We start from the raw sequence: 20811 nt of genomic DNA, 5'->3' as shown, positions 1-20811 counted from the left end.
ACAAGGATCCTAAAGATATGAGAAGGTAAGGTATCTGGAATACAGGGGAAAGAATTATTCCTAGAGAAGAAGAGAGATGATTTATCCTCAGGACACTTATTTCCACTGGGTCATAATGAATGATAATGAGTTTATAATCCTTAAGGATTATAAGACACAAATGATTTCAAGATTTGTTGCAGGATTCTGTAAATGAAGAGATAATATTCTCTGGGGATCCTTCAGATATGCTTTAAGACGCTAGTGTTAGTTATTTATTCTACAGCTATAGCTATTTATTCTATATATGTGCACCCATGTGCACATACATACATACATACACACTTAGATGCTAAATAAATGCTTTTTCACTTAACTTGGATACATGATTTGAATCCTGGTGCAATGAAGTTTGCTGGATTTACAGTCAGAGAACCTTGGTTAAAATCCCAGATCTACTACTTGGTACCTGTATGAACTTAACCTCCCTGGGCCCCAGTTTCTCACCTTTAAAATGAAATGGTTGGACTAGATGCTGTCTGACATCTCTTCTAACTGTAAATTTATGATGCTATTATTTTGTGAATGTGAGCACTTCCTCCATGTGTAAGGGCCACAATGTCTCTATGTCTTTTCATCTTCTGCAACCCTTATCCATGTACGTCTATACCTACCTGCTCTCAGACAACCTATGTAGTACATTATTCATGGCCTTCTCTATGCCTTTTAATGTAGGACGAATAAAAGTTCATCATGGAGGATGTTGTCCCTCGTAATCAGTTCATGAAGGGCCTGACTTCTTTTTTGCTCATGCATGTCCCCAGTGGCTTTTATACAACTTCCTAGACTCACTTCATCACCGGTAATATGCTGCAGCCTACTTATACCCACCATGTGTCTTTCTATTGCCTTTTGGGTCATCCACAATATGGATGCTGTGCATAATTCTGACTAGCTCCACAATTAGCAAATATCCTACATATTGTTGTCCAGTTCATATGTTAGCTCTTTCATGTCTTGTCACCATCTAGAAGTGATTTGACTCTTCATTAAGTTCAGTGACAAACTTGGACTCAGGAGATTCATTTTCCTTAGTTCAAATTAGGCCTCAGACTCTTTGTATTTGTGTGACCCTGGGCAAATCATTTAATCCTGTTTGCCTCAGTTTCCTCATCTGTAAAATGAACTGGAGAAGGAAATGGCAAGCCACTTCAGTATCTTTGCCAAGAAAATTCCAAATGGAGTCACAAAGAGTTGGACACAACTGAACAGCAATAAAATTTTGAATCAGTTATCTGATTTAATTGCTTGTAATTATAATTATTAATATATTGAGTTTCTATTAAACAAGGTATAGCTGCATTCATTATCACCTTGACCAGAATTTAAGGATTGCAATTACCAACTAGTCAGTTTAAAGCCTTAGTAGTTCTCTGGTACTACTCTGTTTTTGTTTTTGTTTTATTTTGGGTTTTTTTGGGGGGGATTAGTTTTGTTTTTTAATTTTGTCTTGTGCCTTCAATACCTAGCACAATGCCTTTTTCATTTGGGGATCTGAGCCTGTGATTCAGAGTAAAATAGGAAACTCATCTTCCTCCTCCCCCCAATAACTAAATACAGATTGAAAACTCTAATTAATACTCGACAAGATTTTCCTGGTGCACTGTGGTTAAATGACTTGCCCAGGGTAACATAGCTAGTGTGCATCAAATACCACATTAGAAACTTTTGGACTCTAAGGCCAGCACTCTATTTACTACACAACAACATTGCCTTGGGCAGAATTTAAATGTGCTGAGTAGGTTGGAAAATGTTTGAGTTGGTAAGGGTGTTGATTATTCAGTAAAACAAAGTTATGTTTAATTTTCTGTGGATTGTTTTTGGCCAAAAATTGATGGTTCTTATTGGTTTTGTGCTTAAATAGTCTAAAGATGTATGTCTAAATATAGCACACTTTCAACCTCTAAATTTTCTTTGATGGCTTATTTTAATAAATCCTTTGTGGTGTTCTCCAGGGAAAGGTGATGTGTTTGGAGATATCTTCTGGAAGGAAACCACCCTTGCCCATGCTTGTGCCAATGTTCGGGCACTGACATACTGTGACTTACACATCATCAAGAGGGAAGCCTTGCTCAAAGTCCTGGACTTCTACACAGCTTTTGCGAACTCCTTCTCAAGGAACCTCACACTCACTTGCAATCTACGGAAAAGGGTATGTTGCATTACATTCGCCATGTTAGTAATAACAGTAATTACTTATCACAACATATAAGATGAAGAGAGAAATTTGATTCAGCTTTGCAGAGGTATATCTCTCTAAGGATAAAGTAACATAACTTCATGCTTCCTTTTCATGGGTTAAAAAAAAAGGTAAGGAATATTTACTATGTATTATTTTAAATATGAATCTTTATGGTCTCTTAAAATAAGTAAGTTATAAAAAATTAAGAGGATAAATTAATGGACTGTATTAAAATGGAAAATTTCCTGATTGTTTTTAATGCCAAAAATACAAGTAATTAAAAACCAATGTCTTACATTTTCTATCTATCTATCTATCTATCTATCTATCTATCTATCTATCTATCTGTCTGTCTGTCTATTGACTTTTTAATGGGAAGGTGAGTAAAGCTTGCTGAATGCTTGACATTCCTGGCTTTCTCTAAACCCTTTTGCTCATTTTATAATCAATTCAAAGAGCACATTATCCTTTAGTCCTTTAAAAGAACACTTCATCTCAAAAATTAATTAGCTATATGGACATATCTTACAAGTGCTGTAGGTTTAGGGAAGCTTTAATTGGAAACATAACTGAGGGCTTAGTCTTCATTATCTGTCTTCATTTTATTGAAGAATGTGACAGAAATTTGATTTATATGAAGGGATCTCCTAGTTCTGCCTTATAGCCCATAGGACAGCACTGATGACTCTTTTATGGCTAATAATGAAATATATTTTTGAATAACTGCACCCAAGTCATTTCATCAGACATTATCGCCCCTCTTGTGCAGCATTTTGAAACAGCTAAAACCAGTTCAGAAGCAGCATGGCTTAGTGTCTTAGAGTCAAGAAGACATATCAAGACACGCTCTGGCACAAAGCTGCTGAGTCAGCATGGACAAATCAGTTCTCCAAGCTCCCAATGAGCTGCTTGTCTGAATTAGTAGTAGTTTTCATGCAAGGATCTACCTCACAGCCATGAATTATAGTTCCAAACAAAAAAACAACTACAAAAACCTTCACTGTTGGAAACAAATGTAAAATTGATTATAGGACATAAATTGGCATAGATACTATTAAAGAATAGAGGAACACAGCAGAAATTAGTATTCCACAAAGCGTAATAATAATAATAATAATTATTTGTAATAATTATAGTAATGAGAGACTTGAAAAGTACCTTACAAAATGAACTTCATTCTATCCTCACAATTCTGGGAGTTAGGTCTTGTTAATATCCACATTTTATAAATGAGGAAACTGAGGCAAATGGTGGTTAAGCAACTTGACCAAGATCACTTAGTAAATGTCAGAGGCTGAATTTAAACTCAGGTCAGTCTATTAATGAGTTTGAAAAAGGAGTAAATATAATTAACTTCTTAGGCTTCCAAGAGAGGAAATGATAGCTGAGTGGTATAGTTAGTTTAGTAATTTTGCACAGTTAATGAGAAAAGTTCGGATGTCCTAATTGGCTCAGATATCAATTAGATAGATGGGAATTGAAATTGATATAATTTTAATTAACCCCAATGTTTCTGTTACAATTGCCATCCATCCCACAATTGTTTAAGATGTAGAAGTCTGTAATTTATAAAATTATGTTAAGAGCAAAGCCAAATGCCAGAGCATTTCCCAAAGAATAGCAACAGACATTAATGGTTTCAAATAAGATTAGACACATTGAGAATTCAGAGAGGAAGGGCAAGGGAGGAAAATTACTCCTTGATTTAATATTGATTGAAGTGTCCTCAAGATACCCAGCCCTGTAGTAAGAGCTCTGAGAGTTTGGAGAGGGAAGGGCATATACAACCCAGCCCAACTTCTTGGGTAAGAGGTATCTATTAAAATTTTCAAAGAATACACAGTTATATCATCATGATGTTAGATTATTTACTGAGTTCCTCAAAAATTTTTATGTGATTTTAAGCTTTAAGAAAGCTTTAATCAAACCCTTTCTACATATATACATATGCATATATATATATATATAATATAAACACACATTATCTGTCATCTATCTACACACACACACACACACATACATACATACATACATACATACATACATATGTTTGAGAAGGAAATGGCAATCACTCCAGTATCTTTGTCTAGAAATTCCCACAGACAGTATTGGCATGCTATGGTCCACAGAGTCACAAAGAGTTGGACATGACAGAACTATTGAACAATATACATATGTAGCACACACACACACACACACACACATATATATATATATATATTTAAATATATATAACATATATAAATATCTTTATACACTCTTTTTGGTAGTGTGGCATATTGTTATTTTATATGCCAAAAAAATGTAGTAGCTCTTTTTAGGTCACATTAATATGAGAAACTATTTTAAAGTTGGAAGCAGCCTTGGGGATAATCTGGTTCAGTTCGCCCTTAAGGAAACTATGGCCTAGGAGACTTACAGTAAAGCTAGAAAATTCCAATTTTGCTTGCCTCTCTGCAGTCTTTCCCAACAGGGCATCATTCTGGTAATAGCCTTTTTGGAGAAATGAAATATTTGTTTATGTTTCTTGTTTGAGTCAATTTGCAACTCAATAAGCATTTTTTTGAACACAAGGCACTTTTCTTAAAGAAAAAAGAAACAACAAAACAAGTTTGAGACAGTCCCTGCCTTCTATGAGCTTACATTCTGCTGGAGAGAGAGAGACACATAACATGAACACAAATGTAGTACAAGGAAAACTGAAAAGGGAGAAAATTAAGTAAAGAACTGTAGTGAAGATATAATAAGAAAAGCACTCTGAGTAAATAATAAAGACTGTAGAGTTTGGGACTAGAAATGATGTTAATTAGATTGCCTCATGACCTTCAAAAAACTTCACTTGCTGGTGACCTGGTTTTGGAAAGGCCAAGTCAAAAACTTACTGCAGAGAGATTTAACAGACAAAAATGCAAGGATCTGAATCTAAAGTACTGCATCGGCTTATGAGGCCAACATACATATACGATGGATACCACTAGCAGGCACCTTAGTTACTTGTTCTGAAGGCCTTAAACATACTCTAGAGCAGGGATTCTTAACTTTGAGTCCCTGAACTTGGTTTGATAGAGGACAATGATGATGATGATGATGATGAAGATAAATTATGCTTCAGTGTAATTTTATTTCTTTTGTCTTCACATATATTTCATTTTATTCATTTGTTAAACCTGAAAATTTGGTTGAAGGAAACAACAGAGCTAGGTGATAGAAAAATCCATGTTGTTTATTATTTTCCCTTAAAGCATAGCGGAGCTAGCTTACTTGTACGTACAAGGAGTCAGAGTATAAACTCTGGCTGCCTGAACAAAGCAATGAGAAAACTTATATACGTTATTTTAGCAGAGCTAGCAAGCCTGTATGACCTCATTTTTATGACCCCCATGTATGTTTAACCATGATACAAGAAGAGGATTTTCCTTAATGGAATAGAGTTGTAAAGGATGTTGACAAAAGTCAGTTGAGACTACAGCCCAGCGTCTCTGTGTCTCATTACATTCCATAACATAGTATATACCTGTAGAATATTAAGCAAGTTAATCTCTCTTGGGGTTAGGGTAATGTCCTTAATGATCTGGCCTTGTTGACAGAGGTAAGGGTATTACCTGAGCAAACTTTTAGAGAGAACAAAGAAGCCCAGGTCCTGGATCTTCATCCAGTTACTCATTAAATCAGGCTCTGGGTCTACTTGAAATTAAAAATGATATAAAATAGTATAATATTTTCCACACATTTTAAAATGCTCTGAGGAATAAATATATAAAATAAAATGAATATATGATACAAAAATAAAATATTATTCCATGGACTTCATCAGACTTCTAAAGGGGTCCATGATACACAAAACATTTAAGAATTCATGGTTTATTTACAATGTGAGGTTACTATATGTCATATTTAAACAATCATGTTTAATAATAATGGGAAATTACTGTCATGATAATACTATTACATGTGTATATATATGTACATACACATATACGTATACACATGTTTACATATACGTATATATAATTTCATGAATATCATTGAACAGTGAAATGACCTATTTTTGGTTTTTTATGACCTATTTTGGAAGCTCAAATTATTATATACTAACAGTTGTTTTAGAACAGATATTCTTGTTCATTAAAGTGGTTAGAAAACATTTATAGGTAATATCACAAAAAATAACATTTTTGATAACTGAAACTTCTATGTCCTCATAAAAGAAAAGGAAATTTGTTTCCTTGTGCAGAATGAGACTGGAAATAAACTTCAATATTCTTAGGAAGGCAGTGAAGGAAAGAATTCCATCTTTCTTATCTGCAGGCCTCTGTGTTTTTGAGATCCATAATAAGTTGCATTTACACAGAGAAATATATAGAAAAAGCTACCTGCTTCTGAGCCAAAGGAATATGGTCATAATAAAAGGCGTCTTCATGAGTCAAAGATGAAAATTCTGTGTCCAAATATCTGCTTAAATTATGCATTTTTTCCTCATAAAGTGTTATGCAATACTAAAACAAAATTGGAGCAAGTTTGTGGCATTTTCACTGGGGCCTAAGTGTTCATTTCTCTTCAGCTGCCCTGAACATGCAATCTCTTTATAGTCATCATCAATTAATATTTACTGAGTATCCATTTAACCATGTTCTACTTTGCTTGAAGGAGGGCGAGATGGTTTATGCAAAAGAAAATAAAAGGAGTGGCTGAAACCTGAAATTATGTGTAGATATTTTTCTCTTAATCCTCTCCTATGATAATCAGAATTGGTTTTGCATGCACTCTCTCCCTCATTATAAGTTTATTTTGTCTCCTTTCTTTCTCTTTCGTTTTCATTGGTGCCTCTTGTTCATTATTTCACATTCACTTCTGAGTATATGACTCTCCTCCCCTACCCAGTGAGCTTTCTCCTCTAAGAAAGATTTGAAAGGAAGGTGCAAAACAATAGTATGTACCTCCCAGGTTTATTGTGAGGATCAAATGAGGTAATATTTGTAAAATGCTGAGCACAGTGCTTGGCACACAGTCAGTACTTAATAAGTGGTTATTCCCATTCTTTCCCTTTATCAGATGTATTTGATGCAAAAATAATTTCCCAGTCAAAAATGTTCTTTCTTATTCTTACTGATTTTGTTTATGCAAAAGTTTTTCAGTTTTGTGACAAAAATTGCTTAATATTTTTGGTGACTTTTATCCTTTGTTTCATCAAGAATTCTCCCCCAGCCATAGCAATAGAACATACTTCCACCCATTTTCATCCAATTAATAAAAACATGTGACTGTCAGGCATGGTACTATATTCTTTGTTACTGGTAGAATCCATGATTGATGAACCATTTAAATTCAGTTTTGAGCTACAGTAAGACTAAGGCTGGTCAGGCGTCTGAACTTGATCTAACACCAACATAATGATCCTCTGGAAGTTGAGAAGTGGAGGGTAACCAATGTGCCTAAGAAACAGTGAACCAGACAGGTTGGAAATTGATCAGGTCAAAGCTTCCAGGCAATACTGAATGGGGCAAGGTTCATGAGTGGTCACAACACTTCTAGCTTGGATAGGTGATAGAGGGACCCAGTCTCTTTGAGAAATAATCATAAAAAACTTTTTAATTACTTGAATCTTTTTTTAATTTATGATATAAAAAGCTACTCTTTTTTTTCTAACCTATTTCCAATTTTCTCATCAGTAATTGTAAACTGGGGAATATTCCAAACTACTTTATGTTCTCCAGTTTATAAACTACAGAAATATTAACTTTGATTGTGTTTAGTTCTTAAGTTAATTAGTTCCACTTCATTGCTAGCTTGTTCTGCTCTACTATTCTATATTTTAACCAACTGTATCAACAATCTGCTAGCAGCTGCTGTAGGGGTGTAAGACCCACCAACAACCAGCACACAAAAAGCTGCCAACACAGGTTCTTTTGATCTGCTTTACCAAAGAAAGCAACTTTAAGGGGTTAACAATCCCAGTTTAATCAAACATACATACATCATTCACTTAGTTTAGGGGGAAAAGATCAACCCCTTGAACTTCAAGGCAAATACAAACAGAAATTACAAACATCAACAGACAGACCTTTTCTGATCAAATCACAATACATAGTTTCCAGAGAAGAACCAATGGGACTGGGTTACAAAGCCAGGGGGCAGTTATGGTTTGCCCACAGTCTCAACACTCCTTCCATGAGTGTGCCTCAAAAGTCAAACACCAAGCTCCCCTCAATTATATCCTGTTTGGAGACCTAAGGGCTCTGACCTCACCCAGGCTGGGTTCCTGAAAGTTCCCCATCCCCAGCATCACATCATATACAAGTCAATGACTCTTGATTGCCTCAGTGCTGAGAAACATTTGAAGACAGATCCCACTTTATCTGCCCCATTCAAACAAAGGCCAGAATCATTAAAGGTACTTAAGAGAAGAATAGCAAAAAGTCCCACTTGAATTACCAATTTGCCAACTAAGCTATCAATTAATTATATAAGAATTCATAAAGTATCTAGTATGTGCTAAGACACTCTTCATTCTAGGTATTGTTGTTGAGCCATTTTCAGTCATATCTGATCCTTTGTGACCTTATTTGGAGTTTTCTTGCCAGAGATACTAGAGTGACTTGTCAGTTTCCTTCTCTAGCTTATTTTACACATGAGGAAATTGAGGCAAACAGGAGTAAGCGATTTGCCCAGGGACACAGAGAGTAAGTATCTGAGGCATGACTGAACTCAGGAAGATGAGTCTTCCTGACTGTAGGCCTAAGCAGTCTATCCACTGCTGCCCAATATAAAAAAGAAAATAAAAGTCATTGTCTTTAAAGAGTTTATATTCTATTTTAACTGAAAAAATGCTGCTTACTTTTTTCATACCTACCTTGAAATTTTAGGCATTTTTCCCTTTCAAATAAATCTTATTATTTTGTCTAGCTTTATGAAGTAATCACTTGAAGGTTTTAGTATTATAGCCTTAAATTTGTAAATTAATTTTGGTAGTATCATCATTTATGTGATATTGTCAAAGCTCAGTCATGAACACTGGAAATCTTTACAATTATTTCAGTCTTTATTTCTTTTGAAAAGTGTTTTGTAATTCTATCTATGTAAGTTTTGAATATGTCTTGGTAGATAGCCTCTTGGACAGTTTCTGCATTTTTAAAGATGTTTTGAAGGAGCTTCTTTTTCTATTATTTTTTCCTGGATTTTGTTATTGATAGATAGAAAAGCTAATGACTTCTTTGGATTTCATTTTCTGCTTTACTATTTCTGTTACTTAACGGACTTCACTGATTCTCTAGTTTTTTAAAATAAATCCTCATGTTGTCTGCAAATAGTTGCTAATTTCAACCCTTCTTTGTTGCTATCTGTGCTTTGAATTTTTTTTTATTTTATTGTTTATTGAGCATTTCTAGAATTCTCTCAAATACTAGTGGGACAGGGAGCCTCCTGTTTTACTCCTCTGTCTATTGTGAAGGATTCCAATGTTTGCTCATAACAAATAATGCTAGGATTAGGTTTTAGAAAAAAATTAATAATATTTTTTAAAATGTCCCTTCTATCGGTGTTCTATTTATCAACGGCTTGCATTTAGTGATATAATCACATATTTCTAGTTTTAATAGAATTAATTACATTGTTTTCCTAATGATAAACCATCTTGAATCTCTAGTTTAAGTACAACTTGGGCCTAGTGAATAATTTTAAAAACACATTGCTATCATCTTTTTTTGGGTGGGGGGGCAAGATTTCAGTTAAACCTTTTAAATCAATATTCATAAGTGATATTAGCATCTAGTATCTTTCCTTTGCTTTATTCCTCTCTACTAGACGTATTCAGATTATATCTCATAAAATATTTGTTGTAGTGTGTTTTTAATCTCAATTCTTTAGAATCTATGTAGCCTAGTTAATTGGTCTTCAAATATTTGATAAAATTTAATTAATGTGAACTAGGGTCTCTCTCCCAATTATGATTTGTTCAATTTCATTTTCTGAAATTGGATTGTTTAGGATCTCTTTTTCATGTTCTGTTTTTTTTAAATTTAGATTATCTTCCTTTAAAAAAAAATCTGTTTGGTTAGCTTAAAATTTTGTATAGTAGGTTATGATGATTATTTTTATATTGCTTCTATTTATTGTGATTTTACCTCACCATTGTAACAACAATGTTGCTAGCAGCTGTTGTGGGGGGTGAAAGACCAACAACACCAGCACACAGCACACATCTGCTAGCACAGATTCTTTGATCTGCTCTTCTAAGGAAAGCAACTTTAAGGGGTTAACAATCTTACTTTAATCAAACATACATGTATTATTCACTTCATTCAGGAGGAAAAGCCAGCACCCTGAACTTCAGAGAAAATACATAGAGAAATTACAAGTATGCATTATAGAAACAGAGCAAATAACACCCAGAAATCATTAAACAGCCCTCCTTTCTGTCTGACCAAATCACAATATTTACCAGAGAGAGAGGCACCAGCATCTGGGTTATCAAAGCTGGGGGGCTCCAACGGCTACCCAGAGTCTTGTCTGGTCAAATCACACAACACTCTTCCAGTGAGTGAGAGCCCCAAACAAAATGCTGAAGTCTGAGGGCCTGAAGGCTTCATACCTAATCAGCAAAAGGGTGTAGGCCTGGGCTTTGCATCTAGTAAGACTTAATCAAAGGCACTTGATTACTTTAGCATTATAAAAGACAAAAGAGTTAAAAAAAAGTCCCACCTCAATTACCAATACAACCATTTAAAAAATTGGTAATTTATTTTTCCCGTTATTTAAAATCCAGTTAGCCAAAATTTAATTTTTTTCAGTGTTTTTTCAAATAAGTGACTTTTGGATTTGTTTATTATTTCTATAGTTTTTAATCTTATATTTTTACTCTAATTTTCAAAGCTATAAGAAACCTCTTTCTGATCCCTCTGGATTCTGTAGCAATCTTCCCTCTGTTGATTATTTCTAATATATGCTATATATAGCTGATTTATACAAGGCCTATTTTTTAAATCTTTCTAACCTCAGCACTTGGCAGAGTATCTGGCACACAATAGGTGTACTAAAATAAGTGCTTATTAACTGTACCTTAGAAATTCTAGCATATGGCCTTATTACCATCTCTTTTACATAAAAATTAATTGCTCTTATTATTTGTTCTTTTATCTAATTTATATTCAAGATACCATTATTAAATCACCATTTGTCTGTGTCTTTTGTTTGTGTTTCTGTATAATTTACTAAATTTCATTTATGCTCTATAAACAAAGTGCTTAGTATATTTGCTCTCTTACACTTATTTATAATTTATTTGTGCATTACCACATAATCTTGCTTTGTAAAGGTAAAACATGTCATGCTGAGAAATATGTGCATTCTTTTTTGTTGCCATTCAGGAAGCACCATATACCTTTCTGCTATACCTTCTTCAAAAGTTTTTCTAGTTCCATATTTTCCTTTTGATGATGATTTTCTATTAGATTTATTTAACTGTGAAAAGAGAACACAAAAGTCCCCTATATCTGTTGTGTTATAAGTCAATTAACTTTTTTTTCCAGGAATTTAAATGCTATGCCTTTGGTTTATACAAATTGATGTTGATTTAAAAAAAAATTCTTGGCCACCTTTGGGCATAATATAGTTCCCCTTTTTATCTCTCTTGACATTGTGACATAGACGATAGAGAGGTGAACTTGAGCTAAGTCCTGTAACCTTTCTAAGGCTCATTTTCTCATCTGTAACATTTTCATGCTGATCATTATTGAGATCGCGACCAATGAGCTGTTGCTGTACTTCCAGGTTGGGCAAAATAGGGAGATCCAATTTCAAAAGAAAGGGAAACAAAAACAAAAAGCAAAACAAAAACCACATATAAAAGCTGATTATTAACACTTCTTTAGAGTTTTCCTTTTTTTTTTTCTATTTAGGAGGTACACTTCATGTTTTCCAATTATGACAGTAGAATGCATTATCTCCCTCCTCCCCCCTACCCCAAATTAAATAATGTACTCATACAAAATAGACACAGATATTTAGGGGTCTGAAATAATGTTGAACAACTGTGACCATGCATTTTTCATAATAGGAACCACATCATTTCCTGTTTCTGCTAATACCAAGAACAATCACACACTATATTCACTCATCACTTTTAGAACTTGATATTTGATTTCAACTGCTTCAGTTCATTATTTGTACATGCTTTCCTTTCCTTCTTGAGAAAGTAATGTAATCCTCAAAGAAGCTGGGAGGAGCTTAGTGCCTTAGGAAACAAAATCTAAAACCCAAATTGTTGAGTAAAATATTTTCCAACCATTGCACACTTCAGAAGAAAATACATTTCTCTTCTAGTTGCATACAGGGACACATGGTGGTAGAAAACTGTACTTTTATATGGACTATAGTTCAGGAATATGTTTTCCCATTTCTATTTCTTGCCTTAATAAATACTAAAATGAACACTTAAACTCCATGGTGATTAGGTAGTTTATGTAGATAAATTAACAATGCTGGCACTTAGAGTGTAATTCAAGTGGGAAAATGTTTGCTTACTACTTCCTCACCCCCTCTCACTCCTATCCCACCAAATTAAAATCAGCCACCTTATTTTGTAAGGATTTAAGTAGGATGACCTACTTAACTCACATGGAATGTGCTGTTCCCCAGCAAAAGGGATGTGACTGTATATATGGGCATGTGTATGTGTATGTAAATGCATCCATAGTACTGAATTTACAACTCTTTGAAGTCGATCTTATCTATAGCTACTAATCTACAGTAGGTCTATCTCTACAGCTAAGAATAACAAGGTGACAAGTCTTGAAATTACAAGAATGCCTTTTTTATTGTGGATTATATATGGGGGCAAAAGGATAGCTTAAGGTGAATACTTTCCTCTCCTGAGCTCATCACCTTCTTTCATTATAAGATTTCCCTGAAGGAAAGAGCAAAGCAGGATCTGCCAGTGGACATTTGTTCTAATGAAATAAAATAATTAAATAAGATTTTCTTCAGACATACTGTCAAAGGCGCATCACTGAAAAAGCTCAGTTTTCAAATTATTCTCCCTGGCACAGTTTACTAGGAGATATTGTTAATTGTAGAGAAGGGATTCTGAGGAACTCCTTAGACAAACAACAACAAAACATTCCTTGAATCAAAATAACTGTGGCAATAAAAAAGACTAGTAACTGGTCTAATTACATTACAATGCCTCTGGTGCATTGTGTAGTTACATAAAAATGTACCTGTGGGTGACATTCAACATTTCTTCCCAACTTGAACTCCAAACACTGTGATTTAGGTTTTCATCGTCTTTTACCTGAAGTATAACTTTAGCTTTCTGCCTCCTGTGTCCTATCTCCAATCTATCCTCTATAATGCAGCTCAAATGAGCTTCCTAATGTAATGAATGCTATTACTATGTAGCTCATTTACTGAAATGTAACAACGATTATAAAAATAGATATTAATCTTAAGCTTTTTGGTAAAGTTTGTATAACAATATTGCTTCCTTGGTTTTGTACATGAATGCATGCATGCATGCGTGTGTGTGTATGTGTGTGTGTGTGTGTGTGTGTGTGTTTTAAATACACAGAAGTGTCTGTTTTCTAGTTGATAAAATGTCAATAGCTAAGAATTTTTTAGGGCTCAAATTAAGTCTTGTAATTTCTGTCACAATTCTTCCACAGTATCTAAAAGCACTTAATTTTTTCCCATTATTACAAATAATTAGTATAGGAAAACCTGACCAATTTAGAAAAGAAATATTACTCTATTTGGAATGTGTTTTTTGTCATCATTAATTTTAATCAAATGGGGTCAGAGATGAGTTCATACCTTACAGAAATAAAGACATGCCTTCATGATTGAATGTAATGGTAATGAAGATAAAAAATAAGAATGTTTATATTACATAAAAAAAATTCACTGAGGAAAGAGCCAAGAAAGGAGAGAAAAGGCAGAAACTTAACTGAGCTTTCCAAATTTCTGCTCCACACAACTTTAAGTAACACCTCAAAGTGAACTCTAGAGTGGCAGAACCCATGAAAGGACAGGATGAAATAATTTTCCAGTCTAAGACAACTTAAAAGGACTTCAGGAAAAGATCATTCTTGTTCAAGTAAAAGTGGAGTGCAGTCCAGTGCAGGTAGAATCTAGGCAAACCAGTGTGAGGCCACTAGCCCCAGCATAGGTCAGCAACTGATGCCCTGTGGCATTGGTCCAGCTGGTCAGCAGCACAGTGGGCCAACTGTGAGGCCTCCAGTCCCCAGCACAGTAGATGAGTAGCCAGGCCTGACCCCAGTGCAGCAGGTATGACCCAGCCCAGTGGCCCTGGCAGAACAGACTACCATCCAGGCCCTTAGCCTTCAGTGCAAGAAGCTTACAGCACTGGCCCTATACCTCCAGGAGTAGAGCTTAATTTTAAAACACAAACTAGACTAGAAAACAAGCAAAAAGTCAACAAAAAACTTAACTTAGAAAGTTACTATGGTGACAAGGAAAAACAAAACATAAACTCAAAAGAAGACAATAATGGAAAATGCTTACATGTGAAGCCTCAAAGAGAAATATAAATTGGTCTTAGGCCTGGAAAGAACTCCTCAAAGAGCTCAAAAAAGATTTTAAAATTCAAATAAGAGAGGTAGAAGAAAAATTGAGAAAAGAAATGAGAGTGACACAAGAGAATCATGAAAAATAAGAGGCCACAACTTGGTAAAGGAAGCACAAAAATGGGGAAAGATGTACAAAACTTCACTGAAGAAAACAACTCCTTAAAAAGTATGATTGGTCAAATGAACAAGGAAATCAAAAAGCTAACTGAAGAAAATAATTCTTTAAAAATTAAAAGTGGGCAAGGGGAAGCTAATGACTCCATGAGACATCAAGAATCACTCAAACAAAATGAAAAGGATGAAAAAAAAGATAGAAAAAATGTGTTGGAAAATGTGTTGTGTCATTGGAATAATAATTGACTTGGAAAATCGACCCAGAAGAGATAATTTAAAACTTATTGGACTACCTGAAATCCATGATCTAAAAAGGAGCCTAGATATCATCTTTCAAGAAATTATCAAGGAAAACTTCCCTGATATTCTACAACCAGAAGGTAAAATAGTATTTGAAAGACTCTGCTTATCACCTCCTGAGAGAGATTGCAAAATGAAAACTCTCAGGAATGTTATAGTCAAATACCAGAATTCTTGAGGAGTTGTAAGGGCTATAAGCTGCCAAAAAGAAACAATTTAAATATATTGGACCCACAGTCAGAATCACACAAGATTTAGCAGTTTCTACATTAAAGGATTAGAGGGTTTGGAACACGAGGCAAAGGAACTTGGATTACAACTGAGAATCAGTTACCCAGTGAAACCGAGCATAATTTTTTTGCAGGAAAATGGATATTCAAGGAAATAGAAGACTTTTAAATATTCCTGTTGAAAAGACCAGAGACAAAGGGAAAATTTGATTTTTGAATTCAAGACTCAAAAAAACCATAAAAAGTAAACAGGAAAGAGAAAATATAAGGGATTCAACAAAGTTAAGTGGTTTGTATCCCTACATGGGGAGATAATATTTGTAACTCTTGAGAACTGTATCATTATTAGAGCAGTTAGAAAAAGTATACATAGACAAAGGGTGTGGGTATAATTTGACTTTGATGGAATGATGTAAAAAAAATTAAGGGCTGAGAAAAAGGATTGTACTGGGAGAAAAGACAACAGAGAGGTAAAATGGGATAAGATATCTCACATGAAGAGGCATGAAAGACATTACATTAGAGGGAAAGAAGAAGCATGGTAAGCATCATTTGAACCTTACTTTCATCAGATGTGGCTCAAAGAGGGAATAACATACATACTCAGTTGGTTATAGAAATCTATCTTACCATACAGGGAAGCAGAAGGGGGCAGAGCAAGGAAAGAGGGAAGTTGATTGAAGAGAGGAAAGACTGAGGGAGGTGGTGATCAGAAGCAAAACACTGGTGAAGAGGGACAGGGTAGGCTGAAAGGACAAAGAGAGAGAAATATAAACTGGGAAAAAGTAGGATGGAGGGAATTACACCATAATAATAACTGTGAATATGAATGGGATGAACCCACCCATAAAATGGAAGTGGATAGCAGAGTGGATTAAAAATCAGAATCTTATATGTTGTTTATAAGAAACACATTTGAAGAAGAGAGGCACACACAAAGTGAAGGTAAATGGCTGAAAAAGAAATGGGGTTAGCAATCATGATCTCAGACAAAGCAAAAGTAAAAATAGATCTAATTAAAAAAGATAAGAAAAAATGCTATCACTATTGATTAGAGAAATGCAAACTAAAACAACTTTGAGGAACCACATCACATCTATCAAATTGGTTAATATGACAGAAAAAGAAATGTTGGAAAGGATGTGGCAAAAAACAGGGGCACTAATATACTGTTGCTACAGTAATTTGGAACTATGCCCAAAGGGCAATCAAACTTAAATATCCTTTAATCTGGCAATATCACTACCAGGTGTGTATCCCAAAGAAATTATGAAAGAGAGGGGTGATTATTTGTACAAAAATATCTTTAGCAGCTCTTTTTTATCACGGCAAAGAATTGGAAATTGAGGGGATGCTTGTCATTGGGGAATAGCTGAACAAGTTGTGGCATATGATTGAAATTATTGTGCTATAAAAATGATGAGCGTGCTGATTTCAGAAAAATCTGGAAAGACATACATAAGATGATACAAAGTGAAGTGAACAAAAACCAGGAGAACAGTGTACACAGTAACAATGGTGCTGTACAATGATCAAAAGTGAATCATTTAGCTATTCTCAGCAATATAATGATCCAAGACAATTCCAAAGGGCTCATGGTAGAAAATGCTATCCACCTTCAGAGATAGAACAGATGGAGTCAGAATGTAGATCAAAGTATACTATTTTTCACTTTCTCTATTTTTGATGTTTTTTCTTTTGGATCTGTATATTCTTTCATAACTTTCATAACTAATATAGTAATACATTTTGCATGACTGAACATGTATAACCTATATCAGATTGCTTACCATCTTAATGAAGTAGGTGAAGAGAGAGAGATAAAATTTGGAACTCATTTTAAAAAAATGTTAAAAATTGTCTTTACATGTAATTGGGGAAAAATAAATATTTAAAAAATCAAATGGGGTTGACTAGCATACTCAATTAAAACTACATGGTAATTACATAGGAATTTTTAGAAATTACAGTATAAATCACAAAAAGTAAAAGAATTCATTTAAAATGGGGACGGGGATGGAGCCAAGATGGTGGCTGGAAAACAGGGATTTACCTAAAGCTCTCCCCCAGGTCACTCCAAACACCTATAAAAATGGCTCTGAAGAAATTCTATAACTGCAGAACCCATGAAATAGCTGAGGGAAGCAGGGCTCCAGCCCAGGACAGCCTGGATGGTTACTAGGTAAGGTCTATTGCACAGAGCTGGGAGCAGAGCGGAGCAGAGCCCAGTGGGCTGCACCTGGACCAACCAGACCAGGAGCCAGGCAGAACAGGCCATAGCACCCTGAATCAGTGAGCTGTGGCAGTTAACAGACTTCTCAACCCACAAACACCAAACACAACTGAGCAGGTTAGGGGGAAAAAAACTTCTGGGACAGAGTGAAAGGAGTTCACAGTCAGCCACTGTCCCGAGGTGGGTGGAGGTGGTGCAGCTCTGAGGCTGCTTACAGAGCTACAGGTGCAGTTGCTTCTGGCCCCAGGCCCACCTGGTGGGAGGAATTAAGTGTCAGAGCAGGGCTGCAGAGCCTGCTTGTATCTGAATTGTGCTCCAGGTTGCTGGTTCTCGGGGGAGGAGGAGTGCTGGTGTGGCAGAGCTTGCTATGTAGAAATAGCTCTAAAAAGAGCAGTGCAACCCCTCAAAATTGGGACAAAGTATTCTGTATGCAACAAGCAGTCATATCCCAACGAATAGCTCAAGTGTCAAGTAGTTGGCTGGGAACATGGCCAGGAAGCAAAAATGAACTCAGACTCAAACTCAGACTTTGGAATCGTTTTTTGGTAACAAAGAAGACCAAAACACATAGCCAGATGAAGTCAACAAAGTCAAAGAGCCTATATCTAAAACCTCTGAGTAAAACATGAATTGGTCTCAGGCCATGGAAGAGCTCAAAAAGGATTTGGAAAAGCAAGTAAGAGAAGTAGAGGAAAAATTGGGAAGAGAAATGAGAGTGATGCAGGAAAACCATGAAAAACAAGTCAATGGCTTCCTACAGGAGACCCAAAAAAATACAGAAAAAAATACTGAAGAAAATAACAGCTTAAAAATAGACTAACTCAAACAGCAAAAGAGCTCCAAAAAGCCAACAAGGAGAAGAAAGCCTTGAAAGGCAGAATTAGCCAAGTGGAAAAGGAGGTCGAAAAGACCACAGAAAAAATACTACCTTAAAAATTAGATTGGAGACTTCTGGGGGTAGAACCAAGATGGCAGCTGGAAAGCAGGGACTTGTGTGAGCTCCCCACCATGTCCCTCCAAAAACCTATAAAAGTGGATCTGAACAAATTCTAGAACTGCAGAACCCACAAAATAACAGAGGGAAGCAGGGATCCAGCCCAGGACAGCCTGGATGGTCACTGAATGAGGTCTATCGTGCACAGAGTAGAGGGGAGTGGAGCTCAGCGTGGGAGGCAGCAGGACCAACCAGACCAGGAGCCAGGCAGGACAGGCCCTAACACCCTGAATCAGTGAGCTGTGGCAGTTACCAGACTTCTCAACCCACAAACACCAAAGACAACAGAAAAGATGAGTGGGAAAAGCTGTGCGGGACAGAGTTCTTGGTTCGGCCACCGCCCCAGGGGCAGCAAGGGAGGTGCAGTTACAGAACTACAGCTGCAGTTACTTCTGACCCCAGGCCCACGTGGTGGGAGGAATTAAGTGGTGGATCAGAGCAGGAGTGAGGAGCATGCTGAAGATTTGCATCGGGTATGCGGGTTGGTGGTTCTTGAGGAAGGAGGAGTGCTGGGGTGGCAGAGCTGGCTGTATAGAAATAGCTCTGAAATCAATGGCACATCCCCTCAAGCTTGGAACAAAGTACTCTTTGCTCTACAAGCAGTCATACCCCACTGAAAAACTCAAGGGTCAAGTAAGTTGTCTGGGAACATGGTCAGGCAGCGAAAACACACCCAGATTCAGTCTCAGAATTTGGAATCCTTCTTTGGTGACAAAGAAGACCAAAACATATGGCCTGAAGAAGTCAACAAAGTCCAAGAGCCTACACCAAAAGCCTCCAAGAAAAACATGAACTGGTCTCAGGCCATGGAAGAGCTCGAAAAGGAGTTGGAAAAGCAAGTTAGAGAAGTCGAGGAAAAATTGGGACGAGAAATGACAATGATGCAAGAAAACCATAAAAAACAAGTCAATGACTTGCTAAAGGAGACCCCAAAAAATACTAAAAAAAAATATCGAAGAAAACAACACTTTAAAAAATAGACTAACTAAAATGTCAAAAGAGCTCCAAAAAGCCAATGAGGAGAAGAATGCCTTGAAAGGCAGAATTAGCCATAGTGAAAAGGAGGTCCAAAAGACCACTGAAGAAAATACTACCTTAAAAATTAGATTGGAGCAAGTGACTTGATGAGAAATCAAGATATTATAAAACAGAACCAAAGGAACGAAAAAATGGAAGACAATGTGAAATATCTCATTGGAAAAACCACTGACCTAGAAAATAGATCCAGGAGAGATAATTTAAAAATTATTGGACTACCTGAAAGCCATGATCAAAAAAGGAGCCTAGATATCATCTTTCAAGAAATTATCAAGGAGAATTCCCCTGATATTCTAGAGCCAGAGGGTAAAATAGAAATTGAAAGAATCCACAGATTGCCTCCTCAAATAGATCCCAATAAGAAAACTCCTAGGAACATTGTTGCCAAACTCCAGAGCTCCCAGGTCAAGGAGAAAATACTGCAAGCAACCAGAAAGAAACAATTTGAATACTGTGGAAAAACAATCAGGATAACACAGGATCTGGCAGCTTCCACATTAAGGGACCGAAGGGCTTGGAATATGATATTCTGGAGGTCGGTGGAGCTATGATTAAAACCAAGAATCACCTACCCAGCAAAACTGAGTATCATGCTCCAAGGCAAAATATGGATTTTCAATAAAATAGAGGACTTTCAAGCTTTCTCAGTAAAAAGACCAGAGCTGAATAGAAAATTTGACTTTCAAACACAAGAATCAAGAGAAGCATGAAAAGGTAAACAAGAAAGAGAAATCATAAGGGACTTACTAAAGTTGAACTGTTTTGTTTACATTCCTACATAGAAAGATGATGTGTATGATTCCTGAGACCTCAATATCATAGTGGCTGAAAAGAATATGCATATATATACATATGTGTATACATATATATATATACATGTGTGTGTCTATGTATGTGTATGTGTAGGTATATATATATATATACATATATATATATATAAACATACACACACACACAAAGGGCACAGGGTGAGTTGAATATGAAGGGATGATATCTAAAGAAATAAAATCAATTTAAGGGATAAGAGAGGAATATATTGAGAGAGGGAGAAAGGGAGAGATAGAATGGGGTAAATTATCTCACGTAAAAGTGGCATTAAA

At 35.8% G+C, this 20811-nt stretch overlaps 1 protein-coding gene across 1 annotated transcript in view; it reads left to right on the top strand.

Moving 5' to 3' along the window:
* The window catches only part of KCNH5 (potassium voltage-gated channel subfamily H member 5), a 545730-nt gene that overhangs the window by 473409 nt on the left and 51510 nt on the right, over positions 1-20811 (top strand). The window contains exon 10 of the mRNA XM_036735143.1: positions 1995-2191. Within this exon, the coding sequence (XP_036591038.1) occupies positions 1995-2191 (197 nt within the window). The remainder of the gene's footprint in view (positions 1-1994; positions 2192-20811) is intronic.

The sequence above is a fragment of the Trichosurus vulpecula genome, chromosome 8, assembly GCF_011100635.1.
Source record: "Trichosurus vulpecula isolate mTriVul1 chromosome 8, mTriVul1.pri, whole genome shotgun sequence".
NCBI classification, from domain to species: Eukaryota; Metazoa; Chordata; class Mammalia; order Diprotodontia; family Phalangeridae; genus Trichosurus; species Trichosurus vulpecula.
Note: the sequence above shows the minus strand (reverse complement) of the source record. Positions and strands in the feature narration are given on the sequence as shown.